We start from the raw sequence: 26,855 nt of genomic DNA, 5'->3' as shown, positions 1-26,855 counted from the left end.
CATTTTGGAGCGTGTCCCTTTAAGAATGCTCAGCAGAGAATATTTGTCTAATTCCAGGTGCCAGTGAAACCTGTGTTTTACCAGGTGCAGGACTGGGTCATTACTAAGGTATTTGTTTTCCAGATTACACAGAAAGGCCCAGCATTATAGACATGTCATCCATGTCCCCGATCTGTCTGTCAGAGCATGATTGTTGCATAGAGCCCATGTCCTGCTCACCTGTATGCTTTTTTTCTAATGTGATGCCTGCTTGAGATGCCTTCGTCCACGTTCCAGAGTTACCAAGTTGTTCTTGGGACCACATCCGTCTTCTCCTCTCTCGGTCAGCAGGGGCTCAGTATGCTGATCAGTGTCAGCTGTCCTTAATGGATGTAGAAGTAGTGGTAATGACATCTCCCTGTCCGCCCCAATCCCTCAGGTTTTAGATGGCAGAGTCAGGGAGCAGTGCTGAGTGGGTTGTGGGTCATACATGTGTGTGTATGTGGTTGGGGGTTCAAATTTAGCCACAGCCCATGGTGGATGGACAGCTGATGGTCTCTCCAAAACATTTACATAAAGCCCCACAATTGTGATAATAAACCGTTTCATCATCGGGCTTCTAATCAATAATGCGGCTTCTTAAGGTTTAATATTTCAATGGTATTGATCATTTTAACAACTGTGTTTGCGGTTGCCTTGCCTTAGCTGCAACGCTGCAGAAAGGTGTGTACGTGCACATGCGTTTGCATTTGTATGTCTAGTATATGTGTGTATGCTACCATGTGATCTTGCCTTGTAGTTTTTCTAAAATGGCACAAATGAATTTCTCACCTCCTAAAAGTAGGATGATTCAATATTTCACACTGTTGCTCAGCTCTGTACACAGTGTTCTGTCCTTTACTTTCGTAGCAACATTCCTAAATAAGTTGTGGTCATTGGTTCTCTAAAGCCCCCTTTACTATCCTCATCCTGTTACTATAGAACAAATGAAATGGAGTGAGCAAACAGAAGCCCTGAAAGCACTGTAGTTAGCAGATTTCACTTCCATCCTCTCCTGAGAGAACGTCTGCTTCCCGCAGATATAAATAGGGGCAGATTTGATAATTAGTAGAAATGAAGGTCCTGGGGCTCGAAGACTTTGATCAGCACATTTCCCCCCATTTGTCCCTGACCTTTCATTGGACACGTGTCTTTAGCTGTCTCACTTTCTCTCTTGCCCCATATCCCAATCTCACTTTCTCTGTCTCTTTGCCCTCCTTTTTTCTCTTCAGACACAAAGTTATAATACAATATACTTACAATGTCTTTGAGGGAGTTCTAAATGTCTTACATTTAGAAATCTTCCCAAGGATCCTGATCAATTTGTTGTTTTCTGATAGATTAGACCCCGACAGACCAGTGCACAAAGTATCAACTGTCCTCTCAGCCTTTCTGCATTCCACGCTATGGGAAAGTCAGCACTGCACGCTCAAAGATGTGAGGTTCCATATCAGACTGTTGCAAATCATTCAATATCCATGTCTGTCGGTCTAAAATTGAGCAAAAATGGAGGATGTGTATCTAACTAATCTGATAAGTATTTGAAAGACCCAACTAGAACCTTTTCCTCTCTCTCTCTCTCGCTCTCTCTCTCTCTCTCTCTCTCTCTCTCTCTCTGTCTGTCTGCCTTGCAATTTTACAGACACCCCACTGTGTGTGAACGTATACCAGTGCTCTGTGCACTGGGTTGCCTGGGGGCGAACGTTAGTTTGTGCCCCGATAGCCTTTCTCTGATTATACATCAATACCTTAATTCCAAGGATAATTTATGCGCTTATAAATTACAAAGCTTTCTAAACAAACCACACGGGACAAAACAGGAAAATAATACAGTGCAGTCTTTCAGAATGAAGACTGATTGTGGTTGCTGTAAGAAGACGTTGCTTCTGTAGTAATTAGAATATTTCCTGCTCAGTTTCTGCATCCCTAATTCTTTCGATACCAGGGTGTCATTTTGTTTTCCTCACTTCATCATTTAAAATTTCACTGTGACTTCTTGGTTATTTCTGTTTTTCCTTGAGAAAAACAGTAGTTAAGTTTCCCATAACATGCACATTTTGCACGCTCTCACTTTATCTTTTACTCTGTGCTGCAGTTTGAATGAAATGATATGAGGCTTCTCACATTTGTACTCCGAATGCAACAGAGAAGCCCCCCCATGCTGGTTGCTAATTGGCGGGAGACTGGGAGCTTCCTGCTGTGTGCTCGCTGCTTCCCTTTGCTTTGCCACCCCACCAGGTCTTTCACCAACGCTCTGCAGAACCCAGTAATTAACCCACAGCTAATTAACTACTTCTAATTACACCAGCACGCTGTTTCTATCACACCCTCCAAAACTGAGGAAACACTCTAGTGCCAAGTGTAAATCCCTTCTGGAGTGTTTTGGAAGTTAGCTCAGCCTCAGTCTGATCATTTAATCAGACTGCCCTGTGTATGAATAACATACAGTTCTGCCCTGTGATTTCACTGCTGCTTTATCTTATATAACTTTCCTTCCGTTCTGCACATGGAATGGATTAACTCAAGTTGATGGTATTGCATAAAGGGTAAAATCATTTTCAAGGTTCTATTTCAGGTCTATTAACAAAGGAGGCAATTGATACTACAAACAAATCAATTTTGCCTTCTCTGGCCAGTATTGCTAGTGCAAAATGCTTACTAAAATTGAGTGCTGTGAAACTAAAACAATCAGTAACTTGCCTCCTGGGTATTTACGTTTTCTCATATTGTAATCAGCAAGGATTATTTTAGCTCAAAGTTATATATTTGCTTTAGCACTAGTTTGATGCATAAAGCACACATAAAAAAAGTATGTTTATGACACTTGTAAGCTGTAGTCTTCTCTTTGCATCAACTAGCTGCATGCATGACAAAGCTGCATGCCTCAGTTCTGCTATCTTTGAGAAATACTCCCAGACATGCCAGTGATCAGCCTCCTCTGCTCACACACACTCAAGCAAACACACAGCACTGTACGTCCCTGCCTTAGACGCAACACAGCCATGGCTATTTCTGTTCCACAGACTGATAGCTCCTACTGAAGATCATTGATTTTACGGGAAGCCCTGTTTACAGGCTGAGTGCCATCGACCTGAGGTGACTTTTTGCCTCCTGCAGTTGGAGCAATAGTGAAGCACCCTTATGTCTGCATTAGTAGAATAGTGTATTGAATATTTACAGCACACAATAAACACTGGTGTTCTACATGGTTAATTGTCTGAGTTACAGTGTTGGGAATCATCAAGAACAGGAACTACATGTACCTTATTCAGCTATAATTGTTTGCTGTGTATGGCAGCGGTTGACCGACTTTTTTGGCTCACGGCTGTGAGACTAAGTGACGCTGTGAGAATATTTTCTAGACACTGAAAGATGACAGGTATTTTCCCTCTCAGACTGCTTGAATTATCTGCCCTACTTATTATTGATGAAGTAAAATATGTAATTAGTATATTTCAGGACAGGAAAAGTTTACTATTTATATTCGTATACATTTATACGTTCTTGTTTCCCTACAATATTTCAGGTCTTGTTTCCCTACAATAAATCATGCTGTGACAACAGTCCGCCAATTTAGGACCATACTTGCACACTCACATCTAGCCTAGTTGTACCTCAGCAGTGTCATATTAGTTATCTGTTAGAGATCGTTTTGGAAGGCAACAAAAAGTAGAAGAAGACAGTTGCAGTGCAGTTAGAAATATAGCTCCCTCACTGTAAGAACGCAGTGTTAAAGCCATAATTCCTAAGTCATGTCAGGCATTAAAGTGGACTTATGTTAAAGACTGCAATGCTTGCATTCCTTTATTGGTGATTAATTAGAACAAACCTAGGAGATAAACCCAGGCCTCACTCCGCCTGAGGACTACAATGGTTCCCCCATCAATGAGCATGTCCCTAGTGCAACATCAAAAGCCTTCCCCTGCTTTATCAATAAGAACCCTTCCTTCCCACATCTTCCTGTAACTTGCTTAGCATTCACGCCATTGATTTTCCAATAAGCGCCCCTTACCCTGCGGTGGCTGGCCAGGCTCTGTGATGGCTCAGAGACCAGACACAGACAAGCAACATCACCGACGAACAATTGAAAATCAGATCTGGTGAATTGTTCGGGGTCCTCTAGGCATATCAAGAAATTGTGTTTTTTTTTCCATTTTAAGAAGGTGCTCCCTCAGTGCAGACTTATATGTGGATAGGAGGAAGGGTCAGGGCTACATCGCGCCCACAACCCAGTAGTATTCACAGTTCGGGCTCAGTCAGAGATAATTCCCTCAGGAAACCCTGGAGAGCAGGGTCCTCTGAAGGCAAGGCCAGGCCTTCAGGCAGGTGATCAGGCATGCTTATAATCAGATGGTTCTTTAGCCTTTAATTCCCCCTTCAGTTGGCTGGTAAATCCCACCTAATGAAAGGACCCATAACTTAAAACTTATCTCATTTTGCATCCCTACCAAATGACATCCAGATCCTCTCTCTGACACTGTTCATTAGAACCAAGGCCTTTTTCAAATGGTTCAGCCTTATCTACGTTGTGGTGGGGAGGGGGTTGGAGTATTGCTTTTTTTCTTGTCATTGGAGGGTAAAAGAGATGGCAAAGGAGACCCTGGCATAAAGTCTTTGAAGGCAGGTGGCAGCAGAGGGTGAGTGCTACAGTCAGGATCTGTGCATCGGCTTGCTCTCCCTCAGATCAGCTCAGGAATCCAGCCCTTTCTTCCCTGTGATTATCTCTTATTGTCAGCTAAGGCTTGTTTTGGCTGCACACAGCCTGCTTATTGTCAACTCAGTGGGCCCACATTCAGAATTACAATGCAACACAAGGGCAGAGGCCATGGCGGAATCACTTGTTGTAGTGCCAGTATGCAAAAGAAAATTTTCTTTTTGACACATTACAGTATATAACTGTGCATAATACCACTCACTAGTAGTCACCTTTAGCAGGCTGCTCCATCATTTTGATTTGTGGTTATTAACACAGCTAGCACACAGAGACACCGGCCTCCTCCACTTCCCCTCTCCTTCGACCGCGTCTCTTTGTCTGTCTCCCGGACTTGTTTAGTGCCTCCCAGAGATTAAAGCTTTTCCTGCTTTAAACAGGTGTCACTGAGCCAGGCAAACCTCTGAGAGACAAACAGCGTTATATCAGTTGGCCCATCTGCGACTTTCTGACTCCAGACAATCCCATTGCTCATCAGTAACCACTGCAGGTTATTGAATTACACCATCTTGATTTTAAAGGGCAATCCTGTTTTCTGTAAGCAGTGGACACACCAAACTGGCTCGGAGCTCCAGCACTGATCAAGAGTCATCGTGTTATCCTGCCTACTGCTAATTGCTTGAGGTATCTTAGTGCAGTAATGGGAATTGATGGGTACATACCCTCAGTACAGTACACTGTACTCGCCTTGTGCAGACTCATCAAGGCAAAGAGGAGAGTTGAGAACTTTAGAGGTCATTGTTAACTAGCGATCTTAACTACTAGTTGTGCATGTGGGCCCAGTGTTCCCAGGCTCGGTCGAGACAGGCAGTGGAATCTGGAGGAGGGGCTGGGAGATTACAGGAACAAAGTGTGAAAGACTCCATGTTCAGACAGGACACATGGGGATGTTTTCCTATGAGGCAGTGCTTTTAGACAAGTCACATTTCCTGCTTCTTCTTTTTTTCATTTTCATTTTATGCAGTTTATCCACTTGCTTTTAGTTTGAAGAATCACTGTCTGTTTGACGTGGCATATTTTTTTCTTGCATTACTCTCACTGCCCTCAGTCCATTTGTGTGAAATGGCTGTTGAGCTCATAGCCTCTTATTAATGGAGCAGATAATAAATACAGACCAGTAGGGCTAGTATCCCCTCACTCAATATGGCAGCCATCTCTAAATCATGTCCAGCTGTATAAAGCAATCTTGTTAATAAGCCAGCCAGTCTAATATCTTTCATTTTATATGCAAAGTAACTGCAGGGTCATTGAGGTTAGCTCCTGTAGCATGTAAACAAAACAATCAGGTGGACCATATACCAGAAATATGTGTGTATTTATGATGATAACATCTGCAATGTGTTTGCAGTTCAGTTTTGCATTTTTTAAATGAAAGCTATCAGTTTAACATTATTGTGCTTCTTTCTATGTTGTTATTTGCCCGCAGTTTTCTATTTTGATCTGTCATTGTTCATTTTGAAGCCATAATACAAAAGCAAATGTGAGTCCATTATTTTTGTAGTTTGAGGTACATATAGCTTGGAGACGTCTCAGGTATGTTGTGTGGGAGGCAAGCTTCATCAGACATTCATGAAGAGGCAGACAGACATTATCAATCTCTCCTTTCCCTCAGTGGTTAATATGTTAGGGTGTGGGGGTAGACTCCATTCTGATCACAGCTGAAATTTGCATCCCTAAGTAAATAAGTAAATAAATCAAGTGCAGGCAGTGAATGTGCTAATCAACTGGGACATGGCAGTGAGCTTGGTGCCGGGAAACTTTGCTCATGTAATATTCAGTACTGGTAGGTTAAAGGGCAGCCCAGAGTTATTGGTTTCAGCCCGATTGCCCCCTTTAATCAATGTTGGCTGCATCCCTTTAATAAAATTATTAGCTCAGCGTTATCTTGTGCTATCATTTTATCTCTTCTGCGCTCTAAATTGCAGCCTGTGTTGGGCCTCTCAGATGCTCGGGGCATGGCCAGCTCCCGAAAGCTCAGCTCCCATTTATTATTTCAGAGGCGGAGGATGGCTGGAGTGTTTGAAACCAGGCTAAGCGTAGAGGTTATTGGATGCAAGATCTAAACACAGCTGCAGTGAAGTCCCAACCCAGCTTATGTATTTTGGGCTCATAGAAAATAGTGCCTTTTATTGCTCATGTCAGAGTTCAGACATATCTTTTTCAATAATACACATGCATTATATTCTTCTTATATGTACACAACTGCAGATAATGATATTTTAGATGCAGTTTTTCCTTTTCCTTCTCGTTATGTAAATGTACGATGTGCTGATGGGTGGCTTCTCAGTGTCTAATTATCTCACAAGGAATCTATTTGATCCATTAAGTTAGTCTGTTGCTCCTTTTTTCTGACTGCAAGTTAATTAAAAACGGATGTAGGATTTGCAGAATATAAGATTAGGGGTGTTGTTTGGAAGGTGAAGATAAAAGATGGTACCTTTGTGATATGGCAGGAAGATGAATCATGGACGGCTTATTAGTGCTTGTCTCAGGTATTGTGTTTAAGTGCCTAATCTAGCGTAATGAGCATGGTGTCATTTTTCCAATTATATCTCAGACTTTTGTCTCTCACCCAGTGCGCCATACATTTGATTTTCTTCTTTCCAGCTTCCTATACATGATGTTCTCTTCCTATTTTCTACATCTGATCTTCCCTTCCCTTAATAGGCATAGTAATAATTTGGAAGATATAGACATATATTTCCAACATTGACATGGTAAACGAGGAATTGTGTGTGCTTGCGTATATGCATGTGTGCTTACATTACCCATCCCAAATCCAACAATAACCTCTTATTTTACCCACTCTGTGTGTCCGCAGGCCTGGATGCGATGAACGCCTCATGTAGGCATCAGCATGGACAGCTGTGAGTCTCCCGTGGTTTCTGGGACAGACGATGGGCTCGGCTCCTCCCAGCAGCAGCAACCACCACAGCCCTGGAACGATCACTCTAGCTCACAGGTCACTTGCACCAACCAGGCCCCTTCCCTGGACCCCCTATCTCTCGCTGCTCCCTATCCTTCTCAACCCCAAAACTCCATTGCATCTCATGACGGGGTGAGAGAACTACAGCCCCAGCAGCAGCAGCCAAAACAGACGTCACCCCAGGCCCACCGTGATAGCTCTGCCACAGGCCAGCTGCATCCCAGAAGAGAGGGTCCTGAGGAGGAAGAGCAAGAGGGAGTGAGCTGTGGAGAAGAAGAAGAATCTGAGGACTTAGATGAAATGGAGATTGACAGCTGTTTCCCAAGTCTTCAGCCCTTCCCTGGAGTGCCAATAGCTTCAGGGGGAGGGGGCATGCCCACTCTTCTGCGACATCAGCCTACACAACAGCAGGGACCACCTGAGAGTGGGAGTGAGGAAGGAGAGGAGGAAGAGGAAGAAGAGAGCAGTGATGTGGAGAACCTGGCAGGAGAGATAGTCTACCAGCCAGATGGCTCAGCCTACATCGTGGAGAGCCTCAGTCAGTTGATCCAAAGTAGTGGAGGCATGGTACCCGGCCTGCTTCCCACAAACTCTCTCACGAGTGGGGGGAAACCGGGAGAACCTGCCGGGACTTCGTCCTCGGTCTATCCACAGATCATCAACACGTTCCACATAGCCTCGTCCTTTGGGAAGTGGTTTGGAAATTCAGACCAAGGTTTTCCCAATACCTCAACAATGACAGGCCTCAGCCCTGTCCTGCACAGTTTTCGTGTCTTCGATGTGCGGCACAAAAGCAACAAGGATTACCTGAACAGCGATGGGTCTGCCAAGAAGTCCTGTGTATCCAAAGATGTTCCCAACAACGTGGATTTCTCCAAATTTGATGGACTTGCCCTATATGGCAAGGGTAAGCCCATTCTCATGTGTTTTCTCTGCAAGCTGTCCTTTGGCTATGCCCGTTCCTTTGCTACTCATGCCGTCCATGATCACCGCATGACACTGAGTGAGGACGAGCGGCGGCTGCTAGGGGACAAGCATGCATCTGCCATCATCCAGGGCATTGGGAAGGACAAAGAGCCCCTCATTAGTTTCCTGGAACCAAAAAATAAGAGCACTCCTTTGCCACCTACCCTGCTCCCCATTAACTCTGGACAGAGCTTCTATGGCACATTTAGTGGTGTCCATCTGGAGCCTGGAAGCAGCAGCGGGGGCAGTGAGACCCTCCTGAACAAAGACTCTGACTCTGGCCTCCAGCAACAGCAGCAGCAACAAACCCAACTAGGCTCAGTCCTCTCTCTTGGAGGACTGAGCATTCCCAAAGCATCCACTCTTACCTCATCCCCAGGCTCTGCCAAAGACTCCAGTACCCTGCCCAAACAGGGAGGGAGAACAGAGGAGCCTGCTGGGAAAGAGCTGACATGTAAGGGAGAGGATGGGAACACTGAGGGACATGAAAGCAAGGCGCACCTATCCAGCCAGATGGGGGGCTCCGAAGAAGAGGAGGAACTGTTATTAGGGGAGGAGGAAGACGAGGTGGAGGCAGAAAGCACTGCAGTGGCCTGTGGTGGTAACAGTAGCAGCGACGGGGGTGAACAAGGGGAACCAGCTGTCTCAAACCAAAGCATTTCCAAATCTCCTTTATTAATGCCTAGTAGCACTCTCCAGCCTTCTGCCTGCACCTCTGCAGTCAGTTCCACACTCAACAGCAAAGCCCTTGCTTCCATTTCCTCCTCTGTCAAGGAAGAGGGTTCAGCTGCAGACGGTGGGGGGAGGACCTCAGAGCTCCCTCTGAGCTTTAACTGCCAGGGACCCACAGTTCCCATGGCAATGGCGGCAGCTGCCGTCAGAAGGAGCGAGGATGACACTCCTGGCACTTCCTGCTCGCCTCTGTCCTCCAATGCTGCTGTTGATGAAAGTGCCAATCGAGATAGTGCCACAGCTCCAGAACCAAATGATTGCCCGGCAGAGGGAGAGGAGGAAAATGGAGCCCTTCTGCATCATCACCACATGCACCACCATCATCATCACCTCCACCCTACATCTCATGGCCACTCCCATGCCCTACCAGGAGGTTCCTGTGACATAACAGGAATTGGTGAGTGTTCACAGAACCATGGGCCTGGTGGCAGCGGAGGAAGTGGGGTTGAATGCCCCAAATGTGACACCATTTTGGGTTCCTCACGCTCCTTGGGTGGGCACATGACCATGATGCATTCACGCAACTCATGCAAGACACTTAAGTGTCCCAAATGCAACTGGCATTACAAGTACCAGCAGACGTTGGAAGCCCACATGAAAGAGAAGCACCCAGACTCTGGAGGTTCCTGTGTCTACTGCAGCAGCGGTCAGAGTCACCCTCGTCTAGCTCGTGGGGAAAGCTATACCTGTGGATACAAGCCCTTCCGGTGTGAGGTATGTAGGCAAAATATATAGCAAGTTTCCATTTATTTATTGTTGTAATGAAATAGTTCTTGTTCTGTTGATTTTGGTGTATGTAATTTAAAAATAACTTATGTATAACTTTATTTTAGTTCAAGAGAAAATGTTGTATAATTTCTAGGTGTGTAACTACTCCACCACCACAAAGGGCAACCTAAGCATCCACATGCAGTCGGACAAGCACCTGAACAACATGCAGACCCTGCAGAATGGAGGCTCCATTGGCTCTGCGCAGGAGCAAGTGTTTGGACATACCCCTGGAGGAGTGGTGGCTGTCCCCTCAGTCACCCAGGCCAGTAGCCATCACCCTCCTCACCACCACCCTACACAGTCCTCCACCCATATGTCCGGACCGTGTGGGGCTCCCTCCCCAACCAAGCCGAAGAGCAAACCTACTTGGAGGTGTGAGGTATGTGACTACGAGACCAATGTGGCGCGGAACCTGCGTATCCACATGACCAGTGAGAAGCACATGCACAACATGATGCTACTCCAGCAGAACGTGACTCAGATGCAGCACGGACGACTTGGCTTGGGAGCCATGCCTACACCGTCTGAAGCTGAGCTTTACCAATATTACCTGACGCAGAACATGAGCCTTCCACCAGGCCTAAAGATAGATCCAGCTGGAGCAGAGGCCCAGTTCTTGATGGGGAGCTTTCACCTGGATCCCAACATGGCTGCCCTGGCCCCTGCACTTGGTAAGCCCCATCTTTGCCTCTCTTGCTACCAGAAATGCCACTAGTTGCCCACAAAATCACCAAGTAAATTTCAGAGCAGCTTCTTTCATTTTTGATCTTGAATCCTAATTTATGAATGCACAAGAACTGGAATATTAATTTAACTTTTTTTTAAAAAATCACATTACCAAGATGTAAAATGATGTGCAGAAAAATCTTCATATCTTTTCTCATGCCCTAAGCTATGCCTATATCATCAATAGTAAAAGCTTCCAGTGTACAAGGCCACTCTGCCAGTAATTTAATTTACACATTTTATAGCTGCAAGTGTGTCTTACTGAAACCCAAAGATGGTTTATTTTTTCTTTTCATACAGTCTTGAACAGGACAACTAAATGATAGAACATTAATGTAACAGGGCTGAATTTTGAAGTTCACTTTGTAATACCAATGAAAGCTAAATTAGAGGGCCAAATTTCAATGTTCTCCATCCCTTGTCATTCGCAAAGGCAACCAGCCTTTTTGTCATTATTCCCAAACTGTAGCTGAACTGCACCACTGAAGTTCTCCATTTTTTTCCAGCACAGTAATTGCAGCTATAAATTTTATCTTGGTCAAAGAAGGGAGGTTAGAGGGCTCAGTGAGGGTAATTCAGCAGCATAGCAAAGTGTTTGGAAGACCAGTTACGACCACACAGTTTGTACAGACTTGTCTCCAACTGTCACCAGTTCGAAGACACAAACATGAATTGATTGCTGTGACTAATTCTTTTTCCCTCTTCTGCCATCTGGTTCATTTTCCTCTGAGGTGAGTTGTAATAAGCATATTACAAGGGAGGCAATGATTACACAGTCTGGACCCATAAACTGCAGCGATGTCATCCATGGTCACACTTTAAGGAACTGTTAAAGGCATCATACACAAACACTCTGATATTAACTGCACAGTATCCTGCATAAGAATCCGTAAACCTTCTCAGAGAGTCTGCCATGACAAGGAGATCTCAGACCAAACAACTAAAGTGAGAGGTGCACTTAAATGCTCTCACTGTGAATTTTTTTTGACTTTTGAATGTATTGCTGAAGAGATATGTGGCAAATGTTGACCTCATATGATTTCAGCCCCTCGGTGATCCACAGACTCAGCTACTGTAATGCTACTGCATATGAGATGAAGAGCAAGTCCGCTAAAGAGAGCGGAGGGGTGTGACTTTTCGGTATTTGTGCCGGAATTTGTTGTTTACCAAACATTGTGAAGCAGTATATTAGAAAAGAAGCAAAAAAGGTCATCTGTAAAGATTCAGGTTTTGTTATTTTCTCTCTGAATCCTCTCATAATAGTAATGCATCATTGTATAAAAGTGGATTGGTTGACATATATACCTTCATAATATTATGAATTCAATATAAGAAAACTTGTGTGAAAACAAGAATAAGTTCCAAATCAGAGTCCTATTTTATGACCAACAACCAGAATTTAATAATGGGCTGAATCCGGTTTAAGGTAAATCAGACCATGAGATCCGGGCAGAATGGGAGATGCAAGGTGCAGAAAAAGACAGGACTGGGGTGGTGATTTGGCATACGTGTTTTTATATGAGTGAACATAAGCAGCCATGACTGGGGGAGCTGGGTCTGTGAGTGATTTCAAGGGGCTTCTGAAAGGTCTCCTTCTCCTGGCTATAAAAACGCAGGTAATGAAGAAAAGTCCAAGAACAGGCTGCATACTGCAGCAATAAATAAAAAAGAGCTGCTGGAATTAATTTAGTGTAAAGCCAGGTGGGGTCAAGCCTGCATGCGCAGTCCTGGGCAGTGAAAGATTAAAGATCAGCAAGTAAAGGCAAAAAGGCCGGCTCTTACCTCATTTTTTTAGAATTCATTTTTAAAGTCAGCCTTCCCAGACTGTATAGACATCAGTTATATGGTCGGTGTCATAGGATATGTGCTTGCTGTGTTTTTTTTTCCCCTCTCCCTCGTTTATACTCAGTACCAAGCAGACTTAATCTGTTAGGTGTCCGTATTGATTTAGAGGCAATCTGGAAAGAAAGAAAGAGAAGAAGCAAGCAGAGAAGTGAATTTTTAAAAATATTATTCTTTGAACAAGGGCAATGGGTTTGATTTACAGTAATGTGTGGTTGGGAACTCCTTAGTTCTTTAGTAATTATAAAATAACGTGCTTTTTCTGTGGCGTTCATGGCCTCTGCAGCTGATTTACAGACATGAGGGCATGAAAGTGCACCGGCCCAAACAGGCAGATGTGTATGTTCATTCTCTGGCAGAGGTTTCTGTCTCAGGGGAAAAGTCCAGGCTTGGTTCTTTCCCAGCTCAAAGTAAGGATGGCTACAGACCTATAAATACAAATGTGAGCATTTTCTCCCATGCAATATCAAACCAAAAGAACAGAGCAGGGTTTTTAAAGTTTAGCAGCTTTACTTAAGATATTATTCAGAGTGAGAGGCCTGTTGCTACCTAAATTACCAGACAGTAATGTAACCTTTGAAAATTTAACTTTGAACTTTGAATATGTCTAAATTAATGATGAATATATGTATGCAGCAATCTAAATACCTTCCTCTACCCTTTTCCTCTTTCTTTTTGTCTGTCTTCATCTTCCCTACGCTCCAGTAGGTGGGGAAATCCCTATGGACGTGCGGCTGGGCGGCGGACAGTTGGTGTCCGAAGAACTTATGACCCTGGGAGAGAGTCTATCGCAAACCACAGATCCCTCCCTCAAGCTGTTTCAGTGCGCCGTGTGCAACCGCTTTACCACTGACAACCTGGATGTGCTTGGCATGCATATGGGAGCTGAACGCAGCCTGCCAGAGGAGGAGTGGCGCGCTGTGGTGGGGGACTCTCATCAGTGCAAGTTGTGCCACTACACCACTCAGCTCAAGGCCAACTTCCAGCTGCACTGCAAAACAGACAAGCATGTGCAGAAGTACCAGCTTGTGGCCCACATCAAAGAAGGGGGCAAAGGCAATGAGTGGCGTCTGAAATGTGTGGCCATAGGCAACCCAGTGCACCTGAAGTGCAATGCCTGTGACTACTACACCAACAGCCTGGAGAAGCTGAGGATGCACACGGTCAATTCTCGCCATGAGGCTAGCCTCAAGCTGTACAAGGTTAGTGGTCATCAAGTTCCTTTATCACATCCACTACTCAGCCTTATCTTGACAGTGTATCCCAATGTTCATATCATTAATGAAAACATACCGTAGGGGGGAAGAGTAATTTACAACCAAAAATTGCACTAATGCTGTCTGTATCACTATTTGAGGTGTTATAACATGGCCAGGAGAAGTAGTGTGTCTGTTTTATTTGATAGCTTTCATGATCTTTGATGAGGAACCTTGTAGCTTACATGAGTTTGGCAAAAATACAAGAACATATCTTTAATCTCTGCTAACTTGATAGTGTTCCACACGACACAGCAAATGTTCTTGTACTGCCCACTACTCCACTACAGTAGCTGCTCTCCCAAGGCATGAATGATGGCTTTGTTGTCGTATCGATGCCTTCCCAGTAGTCGTATAGGAGCAGAGCCACACTGCTGCCATGTGTAGAACATGGCAGGAGGAGCTGGTTTGGAGGCTTAGGGCTGAATCACTTGGAGACGAATGAAGAAGTGTTAGGAGACAGAGGTTTGGTGCTAATACTCCTCGGAGCGGGAAAGGCTGAATTGTTCTCGACAGCCGTATTGATTTTTGCTGGACTTGGAGCTTCACCTTCTCCTCTAATCATTCCATAATAGCCAGTGGATGAACACTCTCCGAACAAATGGCCATAAATCTAACAGGCCTGATTCCACTTAGGTACCTATCCTGTGTGTCTGCGGCTTCGGCCACTCTGCGCTTAACCCAAACTGGCATAGTTGCACATGCACACACACTGAAAAACACGTACATACGCTGACAACACATGGTTGCTGTAAACATACACTTCACACACAACCGAATCCAACTCAGAGCACTGCATTGTGCACTGTGTAGTGGATGTTGCCTTGATTGATAATTAGTCCACACAAGTATTCAGTGTGTGACACTTACAAAGTAAACAGAAAAATCTATTTTAAAAATTCTGTTGCTGGACACTTTTCATATTGTGTCTTTTGCAAGAGAGGTATCAAGTGGCTAAATGTGAAAAACGTGCTGCTTCCACTCTGGTTTTTACTCTTTTCACTTTAAAAACTAAGGTGAAGTGGTCAAAATAAACCCCCTCAAAAATCTGATCTATTTGAAAATCATCCAGCATTATGAATCATTCCTCAGAGCCACTGGCATGACAGACATGTTTCCTGTCCACAGGCCTTTGTATCAAAATAACAGTAAAATCGAGAAATCAACTTTCAGTGTTTTGTGAAAGGTGCAGGTGTGATGCAGGGCTCCCACTGCCGCAATTAAAAAGGACTAAGAGACACAAGAGGTGTTTGTTTGCTAGTCTATACTTTGCACCGGACAACTGAGAGGAGCCCAGAAACATTTTCAGATGCATTGGTTATTTATAGATATGTACAAATGCAAATACGTAATGTAATTGACGTTGTAAAGTCAGTGAGTGCTTCCCAATCTTTCATTCTCCTCTCTTGGCCTTCGCTGTTAGGCTTTCTGGCCCAAATTCCAATGACAGTCTCACATTAGACCAAAATAGACAGTCTTTAGCATTTTCTCTCTCTCCTTCACACCTTTAGAGAGAAATTTGTTTTGTCTTGCAGGATATGGTCCACTTTATATTACATTATCTTTGTGCTTACCACTCTTGTGTGAGCCCGAAAGGCAAGAGAGAACTGTGTTTTTCTCCCCTCTATCTTTTTGGTTACAGGTTTTTAGGAGAGAAGAGACGTATGTCACACTACTGTTCAGGCTGTGGGGGATTAAATATGTACAACACATCCAGGCATGATCATTTTTTATGACTTAAGCCTCTTAAGATGGCTCCATATTTCTTAAAACCAATTGATCTTCTGACTAAGAGTGTGCGCATTTGTCCAGAAATTACCTGCTCTCTCAACCAGAGGACACTGTGGTCCTTATAAGCACTTCTCATTCCAGACACTACTGAAAAGCATAGATGTTCACAAGTCGACAAGAATTATTACAATACTTTATGACTCACCAGGGTGATTAGTGGACAACAAGTACATGGTTGTGAGGCATCTTGGCTGCACTGGCTCCCCACTTGACAATGTCACAGTTTTCTTAATGTGCTGGGTTTAGTGTCCTGGTAGACATACTGACAGACAGAAACCCACAGTGCCCCACAAGCCTGTAAACCCCACTTGGTATATTATGCATGGATGAAAAAAGGAAAATCACCATTCATTTATTCCTCCCCAAAGAAATCTGATGCAAATAGCACCATTTTTAACCTTTTTGGGGAGAAAATAAATCATCAAGTCAGCATAAACAGGCTGTACGATGTGGGAGATGCTTGGGACACTTCACCCAAATCAAACTGGTTTGCATTAAACAAGCCCTTTGTGTGCACAGCTCCATATAAATTGGAGCCTGTAATTACTGGAATTAAAAAGGAAGGTTTAAACTGAGGGCTAAGCTGGATGGGATAATTTGAGAGTCTGTGGTATGCGGCCCATATTAGGGCTTTCTAAAAATATCACCCCCACCACCCCATGTATTGGAATGTTCCAAAAGACCACAGAACGATCCAGCAAGTCATCCTGACCACTAGACCACCACACAGTGGGGGGTGATGCTGTCTTCCTCTGTGTACTGTATTCTCAGTTCAGAGACACCCATTCTGAGAGCTGTGAGTTCTGCCAGCAGTCCCCTGTGCTCTCAGACTAACTTTCACCTTCTCTTTTTCCCATGGAACGTGGAGATTTCAGTGGCTCTGATGGTAGCATGATGGTCACCCATCTGTTCCTAGAATGGTCACTCCTAAACACAAACAGATGGCTTGTGCTGCAGCACAGATAACCCACTGTTGATTGGTATAGTAAGTTTTTAGAATATGTAGCTCTCCCCTGAGACTGACTTTATCTTGAACGTACTTAAATAATAGTTAGCCATTTACATAACACTGTATGTGCATATTATACATAGCACTTACACCGCCAGCAGTAGGCCTCAGGGCTCGGCTGTGTGTTAGTGTGGAGGGTTGAGACTAATCCAGCATCAGGCCCCGGCTGCTCCGTCCAGACAGAATGGGTGGTGCCTTACCAGGCCCAGCCACAGGCCTCAGCTTCCAGTCAAAGGCTTGGGGAAAGGGGAGGAGCATGGGGGGGTTAGCTGGCTACCTTCCTTGTCTCGGGGGCCGGTGCAATCGGTGGTAATTGAGATTGATTGGATGTTATTTTTCCTCTTGCAAATGTAGTCCATTAGCTTGGCACATGCATAATCAGTTTAGAGCACAGTTAGCCGAATGTAATCATGTTCCTCGGTGTCTGCTAGCACAAAATCCACTCCAGATGCCGCTTGGCCATGGAAAGACAGGGAGAAAGTGCCGTCACTATCAGATGGGGAATCTTTAACCAAGAAAGTCCTGACATCCCTTCCTCTTTCCTGGTCCTGCTCTATTGAGCACGCACAACTGTAAAAAATTTTCACCTCTCCCTCTCTGCCTTCCACACCCAGTCACATCCACGGTCTGTTTCTTACCTTTAAGAACAGGACTTTTGATCGTATATTCTGCCCATTAATGAACACAATACATCTGTACCTTGGCTAGAGTTACTGCTCTTATTTTACCCCTCAGTGCAATCCAAAAGAATAAGTGAATACTGAGGAAAGAAAATGTCTACACTCTGCAGACAGCAAATAATCACAATGAAACATAATAGAGGAAAAGAGGCTGTAATGTAAATGAAGGTATTAGTGGTAACATGAAAAGGCATTAAGGTGTTTCACTGATGATCCTACTCAGCAGAACCGCTGGATTCTCAGACTCAGGAATGCAAGCCATGATGACCTCTCCCCATTAATGATCAAAACTACCAGGATTGAGTCCAGTCCTCTTGGGTTATACAGTAGAATGTAGTTGGAGAACAACCATGAAACCAATAGGTTATGGCTGCATTCCAGCTCTAGAAAAATATTGCAGTTTTTAAATCAAATAAGGCTGAAATATGTTTTGGACTAAAGCAGGGGATCAAGTCCCCCTGACTTTAACTTGGGCCAAGTGGTTTCTAGTTCACAGTATGGTTGATTGTAGTGGCCTAGATGAGTTTTCAAACTTTGCACATTATTATTAGTTTCATTACCTTAAAAATGCTTGGTATTTTCTTGGTGGTCTTATTCTGTGGGCAGACAAATGTGTCCAAATTATCACTCTGGCTACCATCAAGACAAAAATTACGGCAGGTAATGTGAGATGTCCACAAAGTGATGTCTAGTGGGCGCCTCGCCTCACCCACTCACACCAGACATTTCTGAGAGGAGGAGGGGGTGGAGGAGGATGGAGAGACAGACAGGAGAGAGGGGAGATGGTGGAGGAGGGGGGCGACAGGAGGGTTGGAAGGATAGATACTCTGCTAATTATCATGGCTAGCCTATGATTGTTCAGTAATAGTGCTCAGTGGGAAAGGTTGCAGCAGTTCCAGGAAGAGCTGAGCTCTGATTTACTGGTACTACCGCTCTAATAAAGCGCTCGCTGCACATCCTGGGAGACAGCCCATTCTCTCCTTTCACATGCACAAGTGTGTGAATGCACGTATAGACAGACAGATGGACAGGCAGACAGGCAGACACACACACACACGCACACACGCACGCACACAGAGCAATCATGCAATCTGAAATGCCATAGGGTTCGTGAAATGTATCATTTTAATTGCTCATAGAGAAGAGAAGTATTTAAATTCTGTATCAGTCCAAACCCCTGTAGCACCTTCTCAGTCGACACTGTTATGATCCAGAACCTTGGTTTCCCTCGTGTCGGTTTTCACCCTGCAAGGTGCTGAACTCTAGCATCCTACCTCAAACACATCCCATTACCTAGTGGTGGGTGGAACAGGAAGGAGTGGCATACGACAGAGAATCAGGATAGACTGGACAGAGTCAGGCAAGAAAGGGGGGCTAGTAGGGCTTAGTGTTTGGCAGTGTGCAAGAATTTCACAACTCTCTACCTCCCACCCCTTGAGAAGGCCAAGGAAAGGGTCGGGCTTTGACCCGTGGCACAGCTGTTGCTGCCGGTGGTGCTGATTGTACATGAAAAGGCCCTACTGTGGGTGTTGCTGGGACTTACAAAGTGACAGTGAATGAAAGCGAAAGAGGGGAGGCAGAACGGGAGGCTGGTCTTTTCCCAGTTCCCAGCTTTTCTCAATGACTGTTTACCGCACTTTCCAGAGTTAAGAGCCCAGCACATTATAGACGAGGTCCTCTGCCCTGAGACTGTGGTGCAGATAGAGATGCATTCTCTGGGCTCCATGACACAGAGGCAAAGCAGGATTAGAGGAAGGATTGGGATGATATGTTACACGAGTGCTGGAAGCTGGAGATCCTCAGTCATTATGTGAATGATTTATTTATTTGTTTTTGGGTTTTTTTGGCTTTTGGGTGAGGGCATCAGCACATTCTCGCTACTGTGCAAGAAACCTGGTGATCCAGTTATCTCCAGGTTGATCAGCTGAGAAGGCGAGGTTGGTGTTTTCAGAAGGAAAGGAAAAGGAGGCAACGGTAAATCAGTTTTTGTGACCTGGTTCATCACAGTTCAAGGCAGAGATAAGCTCTACTTTGTGTGGGTGGTTGTGTCACCACAGGTAATGATGTATGGTGTAGATATGCAGTTTGTACCTTCCACCAGATTCTCCTTATTTTCAGACAAGAAATTATTTTTTTAAATATTATTGTCAAACATCTTTCCCCCTATGCTGAACTGTGTTTTATTTCCGTTCTCTTACCTTTTCACTCTTCTACATTGTCTCTACCAAATGAAAAAAAAAAACAAAAAACTTTTACATTCACAAAGCAAAACTGCGAGGGTAGGGAAGCAGTGGGTGGTAAAGGGGATCTCCTTAAGGTTAAATATTTTTAATTCAACCATGCTGGAAACATTTTCCTCCGCTAAATTCTCTGTCTTCATCCCAAATCCTCTCACAACTTCCTTTCAGGCTCAGAAATTCTTTGCTGTTCACCAAAGAGAACAATATTATTCTCGCATGATGATTCTCAAGTCAACAGGTCGGGCTCCCACATAAAGAAGACAGGCAAAGCTTTTTAAGGCTTAAATTTGTCTTTAAATTTTGTAATTATTACAAACATTATAATACAGTTCTTCCCTTTTAAGTGATTGTAGCAGAATAGAGCATGATCATCTTACCAAAACTTCCTCCGGAACCAACTGCATCTAATTTTGTACACACTGGCTCTCCCTGCTTATGTCTTGTAAAGGTGATATTGCAGACACATCATTCATAGTCCTGTGTTTTTACCACCCTCACAAAACTCTCACTGCAAAGATGCCAGATAGGAAGTATCCATTTTGTCTTCACAGAGACCCCTTTATGATCCCAAGTAATCAGCGGCGTCTATAGGTTTTCCTGAACCTATTCTGTATTTGGTAGTCAAACTGCAGTAAAATGAGTTGCCATGTAGACTGACTGTCATTTCAAAATAGCCAAGTCGTTGTGAATACCCAGATTAAAGTGACTGATAAAGGTTTTGTTATGTGTTAATAATCAATATTCTGCAGTAATCAAGCTTAGAGGTGCTATTTTATGAAAAATAGAAAATATTTGCAGTTGCCTGCAGATTTCTGTGAAATATTAACAGCTATGCTAATACACTTGCTATTTTTAGAAAGTTGTTGTGCACAAAGCACCTTTACATAATGTCTGGTTTTTGCAATAAGATAAATGTTGCTGCCTGCAATTCAGAAACCGACATTACCTTCTCATATACTTGTAATGGATGTATTTTGAGTGCATGCAAACAGACAGCAAACAGCTATCATGGCTTGATTGAAGCGTCTCCCGGGGCTTTGTGTCTAGTTGGTCAATACATCTGATGGCCAATGCACCTGAAAGACTAACAGTGGCAATTGGCAGGTAAATGCTGCTCTGATGAGGCCAGATGGAGGCTCCTGTGAATCTATATAGCTCCTAAGCTGAAGGGATGGAGAGTGTGAGGTAGGCAAGCTTACCGGCTCTGTGCCATCAATACATCAGTGGCTTAGCCACCAGATTAATGGCCTCTGAGTGGTCAGGGCCGCAAAACTACTCAGTTCTGAGGTCTGTGTTCACTGGAGCTGTACATGAAAGTAAGGTAGGGTGAGGAGACAGATGAGGAAAAGGGAGGAGGTCTTAGGTGCCAGGATGAGCACACAGGGACCCCTATTCTGTTTGGGTTTGACTTACAGGGTGGCATCAGGGGACTGATAAATTTTACAGGAGGATAGATATGTGCCCCTGGCTGTTGTTTTAATCCCACTGTCTTGTAATGTTCCTCTTGTGAGGCAAAGAGAATGTTTGTGTAGCTAAATATAATATTTAAAGTTGTATTTTTTTATACATGTATTTATGGTTGAGGTAAATTCTAGAACATTTAGTGTATTTGACAGCTGCTCGTGTGACTGTACAACCTGTTGACTCAGCTGTTTGTTTGAACACAGATGCAAACAATACAGTACTGCAGCCATTTAAATTGCTCCTAAGTAAAAGAGCATGTACTGTTTTTGCTTTCATCAAGCTTTTGCTTTGTCTTAGCAAATCTGCCCATAAGGTTTTTACATTTAACAGTGCATTGATAACTGTCGGATTAGAGTACTTTTGCAGTTTCTCACTTGGATTTCATTGGCAGTTTGTTATTATTCAGAGAGATGCTGATGCCTGTAAGCATGATCTCCTCGGCGCAGTCTGTTTTGGATGGTTTAAGAAGCTCAAAATGTGACGTGAAGTGCTCTATGCAGTGGAAAGTCCGCCTCACCTCTCTGTGACCACTATTGAAGCTTGAGTAAAAATTAACCGTCCCCTAGTTTCCTGAGACTAGAATTTTTATTTGAAATTGTGGGACCTCAGGGGCACTTCTACGGTGCCAAGAGAGAATAGCCATCTCTTCCTGAACTTCATGGCGCTGGTTGCCCATCCATGTTTTGCCTAATTGCTGTGTGCTGGAGTCCAGGGTTAGAACTGGGAGCTGTAAATCTCTCAGTGTTATGCAGACAATGTTTTCTCCAGATGTAGAAGAAAAGATTTCATCCTTTTGTAATTAAGCGGTGCAGCCCAGGGTGTCATGCGGTTTTTATTAGGGGCTCTGGAAAAGATCATTTTGCACCTTGTTTTCTCATTATGCCTTTTATTTCTGAATACAAAAGATGGATAAAATGGAAGGATGAAAACGAAAGAAGTAGCAGAGAGAATAGAATCCCTTGTTTAAATTATTATAGGGAAATTACAAGGTAGTGATGTAAGAGGTAGCTATAGGGAGCGTGGGGTGCAGGCACAAAAGGGGACAAAGGAATAGTCTTGAAACCAAGGCAATTACATAGTTTCTGAGATGAAAAATATCAGGGAAACTTTCTTTTTCACCCCCACAGTTATGATGTTTTACACCTGTATTCTACCTTAGACTTCCTCCTGGAATAACAGAGCAGGGTAGTAGGTTGGGGAAAGTGATAATGAGTGAAGGAGACAGAGACAGCTTTAAGAGTTGGGGACAAGAATGCTCTTCAGCTTCTCAAGGGCACGGATACTTTATGGCCCTCGCATTCCTTCGTGACAAACTGATGCCCAGAATAGACAGAGTGGTGTCGGAAGAAAAAAAAAGTTTAACTACCATGCCTTTAAGCCCCACTCCAACATATCAAGTCTCTTCCTTACTCACCTTCACCTCACCCTGCTCCATTTATGTGGCGAACCTCAGGGTCACACTGACGCTTTTCTTTTACTGGCCAATGCTAGTGAAAGCAGCGGAATGAAGTCCAGGCTTTTGTTCAACATAAGCAGTTTCACACATTTGTGTTTTATTAAGACCTTTTCAGTCTTGTGTTGATTTACAAAGGCTTCTTTCCTCTGAGATCTCTTCAGAGATGCAGACAGCAGAGGAAGTCTCCACGACCACTAAACTCTTCGACTCTTCGCTCTCAGATCATCCCTCACTGCCAGGCCCGCAAGCTCTTCTTTTTTTTATAGTGTCACCACAATCAATCAACAGTACCTCTAAAATTAAGGCCCGCTGAATAATTCAAACTTGGATCCTTCCTTCAGATGGCCTATCTCTGTCACAAGATAGGAATTTCCTTAATGTATGCTTGTTGGGTTGGAATAGTCATGTTAAACTATTTTGAACCATAAGGACTGTGTGTGTGGCTACTGTTAAAATGAGAACTCTGGGAGTCGTTAAAGTTTGGACATGAAATTGTGAGATCTGGAATGCAAATGATTATTCAAATGATCAGTGTATTAATTTGCATGCTGAAAGGTGTGAGGGAGAGAGAGCAGCTTAATAAGTTCTGTAAAGCAAAGTATTTTATTATTTGTTGATGTGTGAGGAGTGAGGGCGTTCTAATTTTGCAGTTGTAAGTCCCAGTGTGACCTAAATATCTTCGCTGTCTCACACACAAACACACAGGCCTGCACACATATATCAGTTATCACCGTCGTCATCATCGCACTCACACTCTTTTCTAATATTTTTAATCCATACTCTATTTACCAGAAATACAAAGCCTCTGTATTGTTACTAGAAAATTCAGAAAGTTTCATCTCCTATTTTTTTTTTTCCACAATGAGGTCCTTTTGAACTTATGTGGAGATGAAATGTCAAAATATCTTGTGCTGTGGGATATTAAATAGACTTAAACCATAGACTTAAGCTTGAAACTGGTTGAGTGAGGAGCCAAATAAAGGCAAACCCATCAGAACATGAAATTACTGTGAAATGTCTGAGATTTCAGGACCTGCTGTTTGCACTCTCTTACCATCTTCTCTTACACATCAAATGGAGCTTATCATTCAATTTTCTTCCATTTACAACCTTTTCTCCTTTTTCATAGGCTCAGTTTCTAGTCCGTGCTGCCATTACCGACTGGTTCGGTAAAAAGGATGAAATAATTTGGTAACAGACCTTTTGGTATTTGGGGTTATCTTTGATCTTTGGGGATTTTTTGATTCGTGGAGTTGTCATATCAGATTGGGAGTTTGTAACTGAGCAGTCTGTGAGGATGTATATTGTAAAATGAGACCTGAGACTGAAATGTCTGGTCCAAATAAAATAGAGAACAGTATTTGTGTTGTGAATCCAATTCTAATAATTTATCATTGAAAGACTGAGTGGTTTGTAGCAGAATACTAACCATGAGTGGTGCATGTAGTTAAGAGAGATCAATCTTTGCATCTGGAAGGGAGGTTGGGGCTTTTTAAATGAGAGATTCAGCATTGGAGTATTCCCAATGTTCAGCTTAACTTTTAAATCATTAAACATGATGAAGCCATCTCCACAAAGTCAGAGGTTTATATACGAAAATCAAACACCATCTGCCATCTCTGATCAGAAGCAACAGCCATCAGGCCAGGGTTACCAAGGCAGAACAGGAAAAGCCATTAACTGCCAATCACTGCATCGATCGACAAGCCAGTCCACCACTACCACCCCCTCTCTACCCTCACTCACCCACCCACCCCTGCCCACAGACACACACATACAGTTCATCAGCTTTTACTGTACAGTGGACACATGCACACATGCACGTAGCCTTGTTTTTTTTTTTTTTTCTTTTTTTTGTGCACCATGTGGCTGCAACATTTGGTCCAGTTTGCCTCTTTCCTGCTTAGACTACGTTATCTTTTAAATTATCTGGAGTCTAGATTGCAGGATCAACATTCTGTTCAGTTTAGATAAAGGCTGTCTGACTTTTATATTGGAGTAGTAAACCCAATGTGTTACTTGAAGGACAGTCAAGATGCCGTTCAAAAGATATTTCTCTCCGACCATAGGTTTGTAATCTCCTCATTACTGAAATGCATCTCGGTGAAGTCCATCGCCCCGCCAAAACGAGAACAGACGCTCCACATTTTTGGAGTCAACCCCCAGATAAAAAGGGAACTAATAGAGTCAGTGAAGGGCAAAAAGGAAAGAAGAGGATTGATTTTTTTTTTTCCTCCATTTTCAGTGGTGTCGCTAGAACTGCAGGTCATTAGAAGAATATTTACCTACTTCCCAATTTAATAGAGATGCTGTATATCAGAGCGATCTGGATCAGAGGTCAGGGCTGGGGGGAGCAATTAAAGCATATGGATCCAGAAGCTTGAGGCCTGTCCCATTGTGTGTGTTGTAGGCAGAAACAGATAGGTGAGCTAAAAGGGAGGAAGAGGCAGCATGTATTGAACATGGCTCTATTAATTTATTGAACTTTGTTACTGATGAACTAGTGATGCATTAGTCAGAGGCACAAATGCATTGGAGTCCACACGCAGCCACACACAGCCACACACATTGACACCCGTAGTTTTGTCCTTGATTGTGCACACAACACACTCAAACTGTACTAGTTTAACTGTTATACATCATTTTAAACAAGGTAAACCAGTGATAAGTGATATATTTTGTTTTTCGTATTGTTTTCTCCTTTATTTATAGTTAACGTGCCATCTTTTCGGTTAGGTCAGCCTTATCTGGGGCCACACAATGGCCAGAGACACAGCAGATATGATGGATGTGGCCTGGGGCCTATACGCTTTCTCTGCGTCTGCGGTGGCCTCATCCACACATCAGCCACAGGGGGAGGGAGGGAACGCAGTGGGGGAGGGAGGGGAGGGAAGGAGGGCAGAGATACAAACCAGACCAGCCATTTTCCTCGTTCCGCTCATAAATATTTGTGTGGCTGATTTATAAACAGTGGAGCAAGAGAAGAGATCAAAGTGAACTGTAACGCTTATATATAAAACCGAGGCTTTTTCACGACACTGCTCTACACACCACGCTCGTACCTATTAAAGACAAAGCTATATATCACGAGGCATATTGGCAAGAGTACTGAATGGCCACTCACACTTTAGGGCTCAGACTTCCCCCAGTTGAGAGTCGAGTTCTTGCAACGCTACCCTCCGAGGTTCTCAAACACCAGCGAGAAGCCATCAGTATGTTACAGTTAAAACTCAACCTGATCTCGGTCTGTTTAAACTCCTCCGAGGTCGGCGACCTCTTGGATGGATTTTAAATGGCTGTAGTAATGCTATTCAGCCATATTAAAACTTAGCAGTGCTGCAAGGAGTCACAGTGTCCTGGTCATAGTAAAGTAGACTTCATCACAGTAGACAGCTGCATGTGCAGATTCAGGCAGGCAGCTGGTCAGATGCAATACAAATGCTGAGTCTCCTGTAAGGCAAACAGGAGGGATTAGGGTGGGACTCGGGCACTGTGTGTACATACAGCATATACAGCATGTATATGTTTGTAAGGGCCAAAGTACAGACTTGGCTTAACTCTGTTTTCAAGCAGTGGCAAAGACAGGCAACCCTCCCTCCACCCACCATCATACACTCATATATCTCCCGTCCTACCCCCCCACCACCATTCAGTCCTTGGCCTGGTGCAAATGTGAGGGAGCAAAGGGGGGTCTCTTCTGCCTCTAACCCTCTCCCTGATTAATAACTGTTATAGCTGGCAGATGAAGAAGAGTGCCACGAAGATGGCTGTTCGCTGACCTCTGTGGGAGGAAGAATAGCATGGGTAATGGGATAGAAAAGAAGGCTTTTTTTCAGTGGAGATTCCCCTCCTTTTGTCCACCAGCAGGACAGGGTGTGCTCAGTGTGGTGAGGCCCGGGAGAGTTGCTGTTAAATAGCCTGTCTCTCTGTCAGTCAGTCTGTCTGTCTGTCTGTCTGTCGGTGTGTGTGTGCGAGTGCCTGAAGACATCTGGTTCTTGAGCTGTGGGAACTCTGTGGCATTATATTTCTGCACTTTACCTAGTGCTTACGTAACACCCTATTTCAGGTGTGCATGCATTCTTAAAGGGATTTATTTCCTGTATGACTGCTTGAATATTATTATAATTGCCTTGAGTGTTATGTAGCAATCTTTTGTGAAAGTTTTGCTTTCTTTGTGTGTATAGCATGCCTGTATAGTCACCAGGGGAACTATATGATCCAGATCTGTTTCTGTAATATGAGGGCATGCTGCTATCTTTAACAGCAG

At 43.8% G+C, this 26,855-nt stretch overlaps 1 protein-coding gene across 7 annotated transcripts in view; it reads left to right on the top strand.

Moving 5' to 3' along the window:
• zfhx3b (zinc finger homeobox 3b) overlaps positions 1-26,855 on the top strand; it is a 289,722-nt gene that overhangs the window by 192,769 nt on the left and 70,098 nt on the right. For 6 of the 7 annotated variants that reach the window (XM_055011433.1, XM_055011438.1, XM_055011436.1 and 3 more), the window contains 3 exons: positions 7,551-10,067; positions 10,216-10,795; positions 13,398-13,894. In XM_055011433.1, coding sequence (XP_054867408.1) covers positions 7,587-10,067; positions 10,216-10,795; positions 13,398-13,894 — 3,558 coding nt within the window. In that variant the 5' untranslated portion in view covers positions 7,551-7,586. The remainder of the gene's footprint in view (positions 1-7,550; positions 10,068-10,215; positions 10,796-13,397; positions 13,895-26,855) is intronic. The other variant, XM_055011442.1, reaches the window with a different exon arrangement.

Source organism: Amphiprion ocellaris, chromosome 1 (assembly GCF_022539595.1).
Source record: "Amphiprion ocellaris isolate individual 3 ecotype Okinawa chromosome 1, ASM2253959v1, whole genome shotgun sequence".
NCBI classification, from domain to species: Eukaryota; Metazoa; Chordata; class Actinopteri; family Pomacentridae; genus Amphiprion; species Amphiprion ocellaris.
The sequence above is the reverse complement of the archived record's forward strand: the minus strand, read 5'-3'. Positions and strand labels throughout refer to the sequence as shown.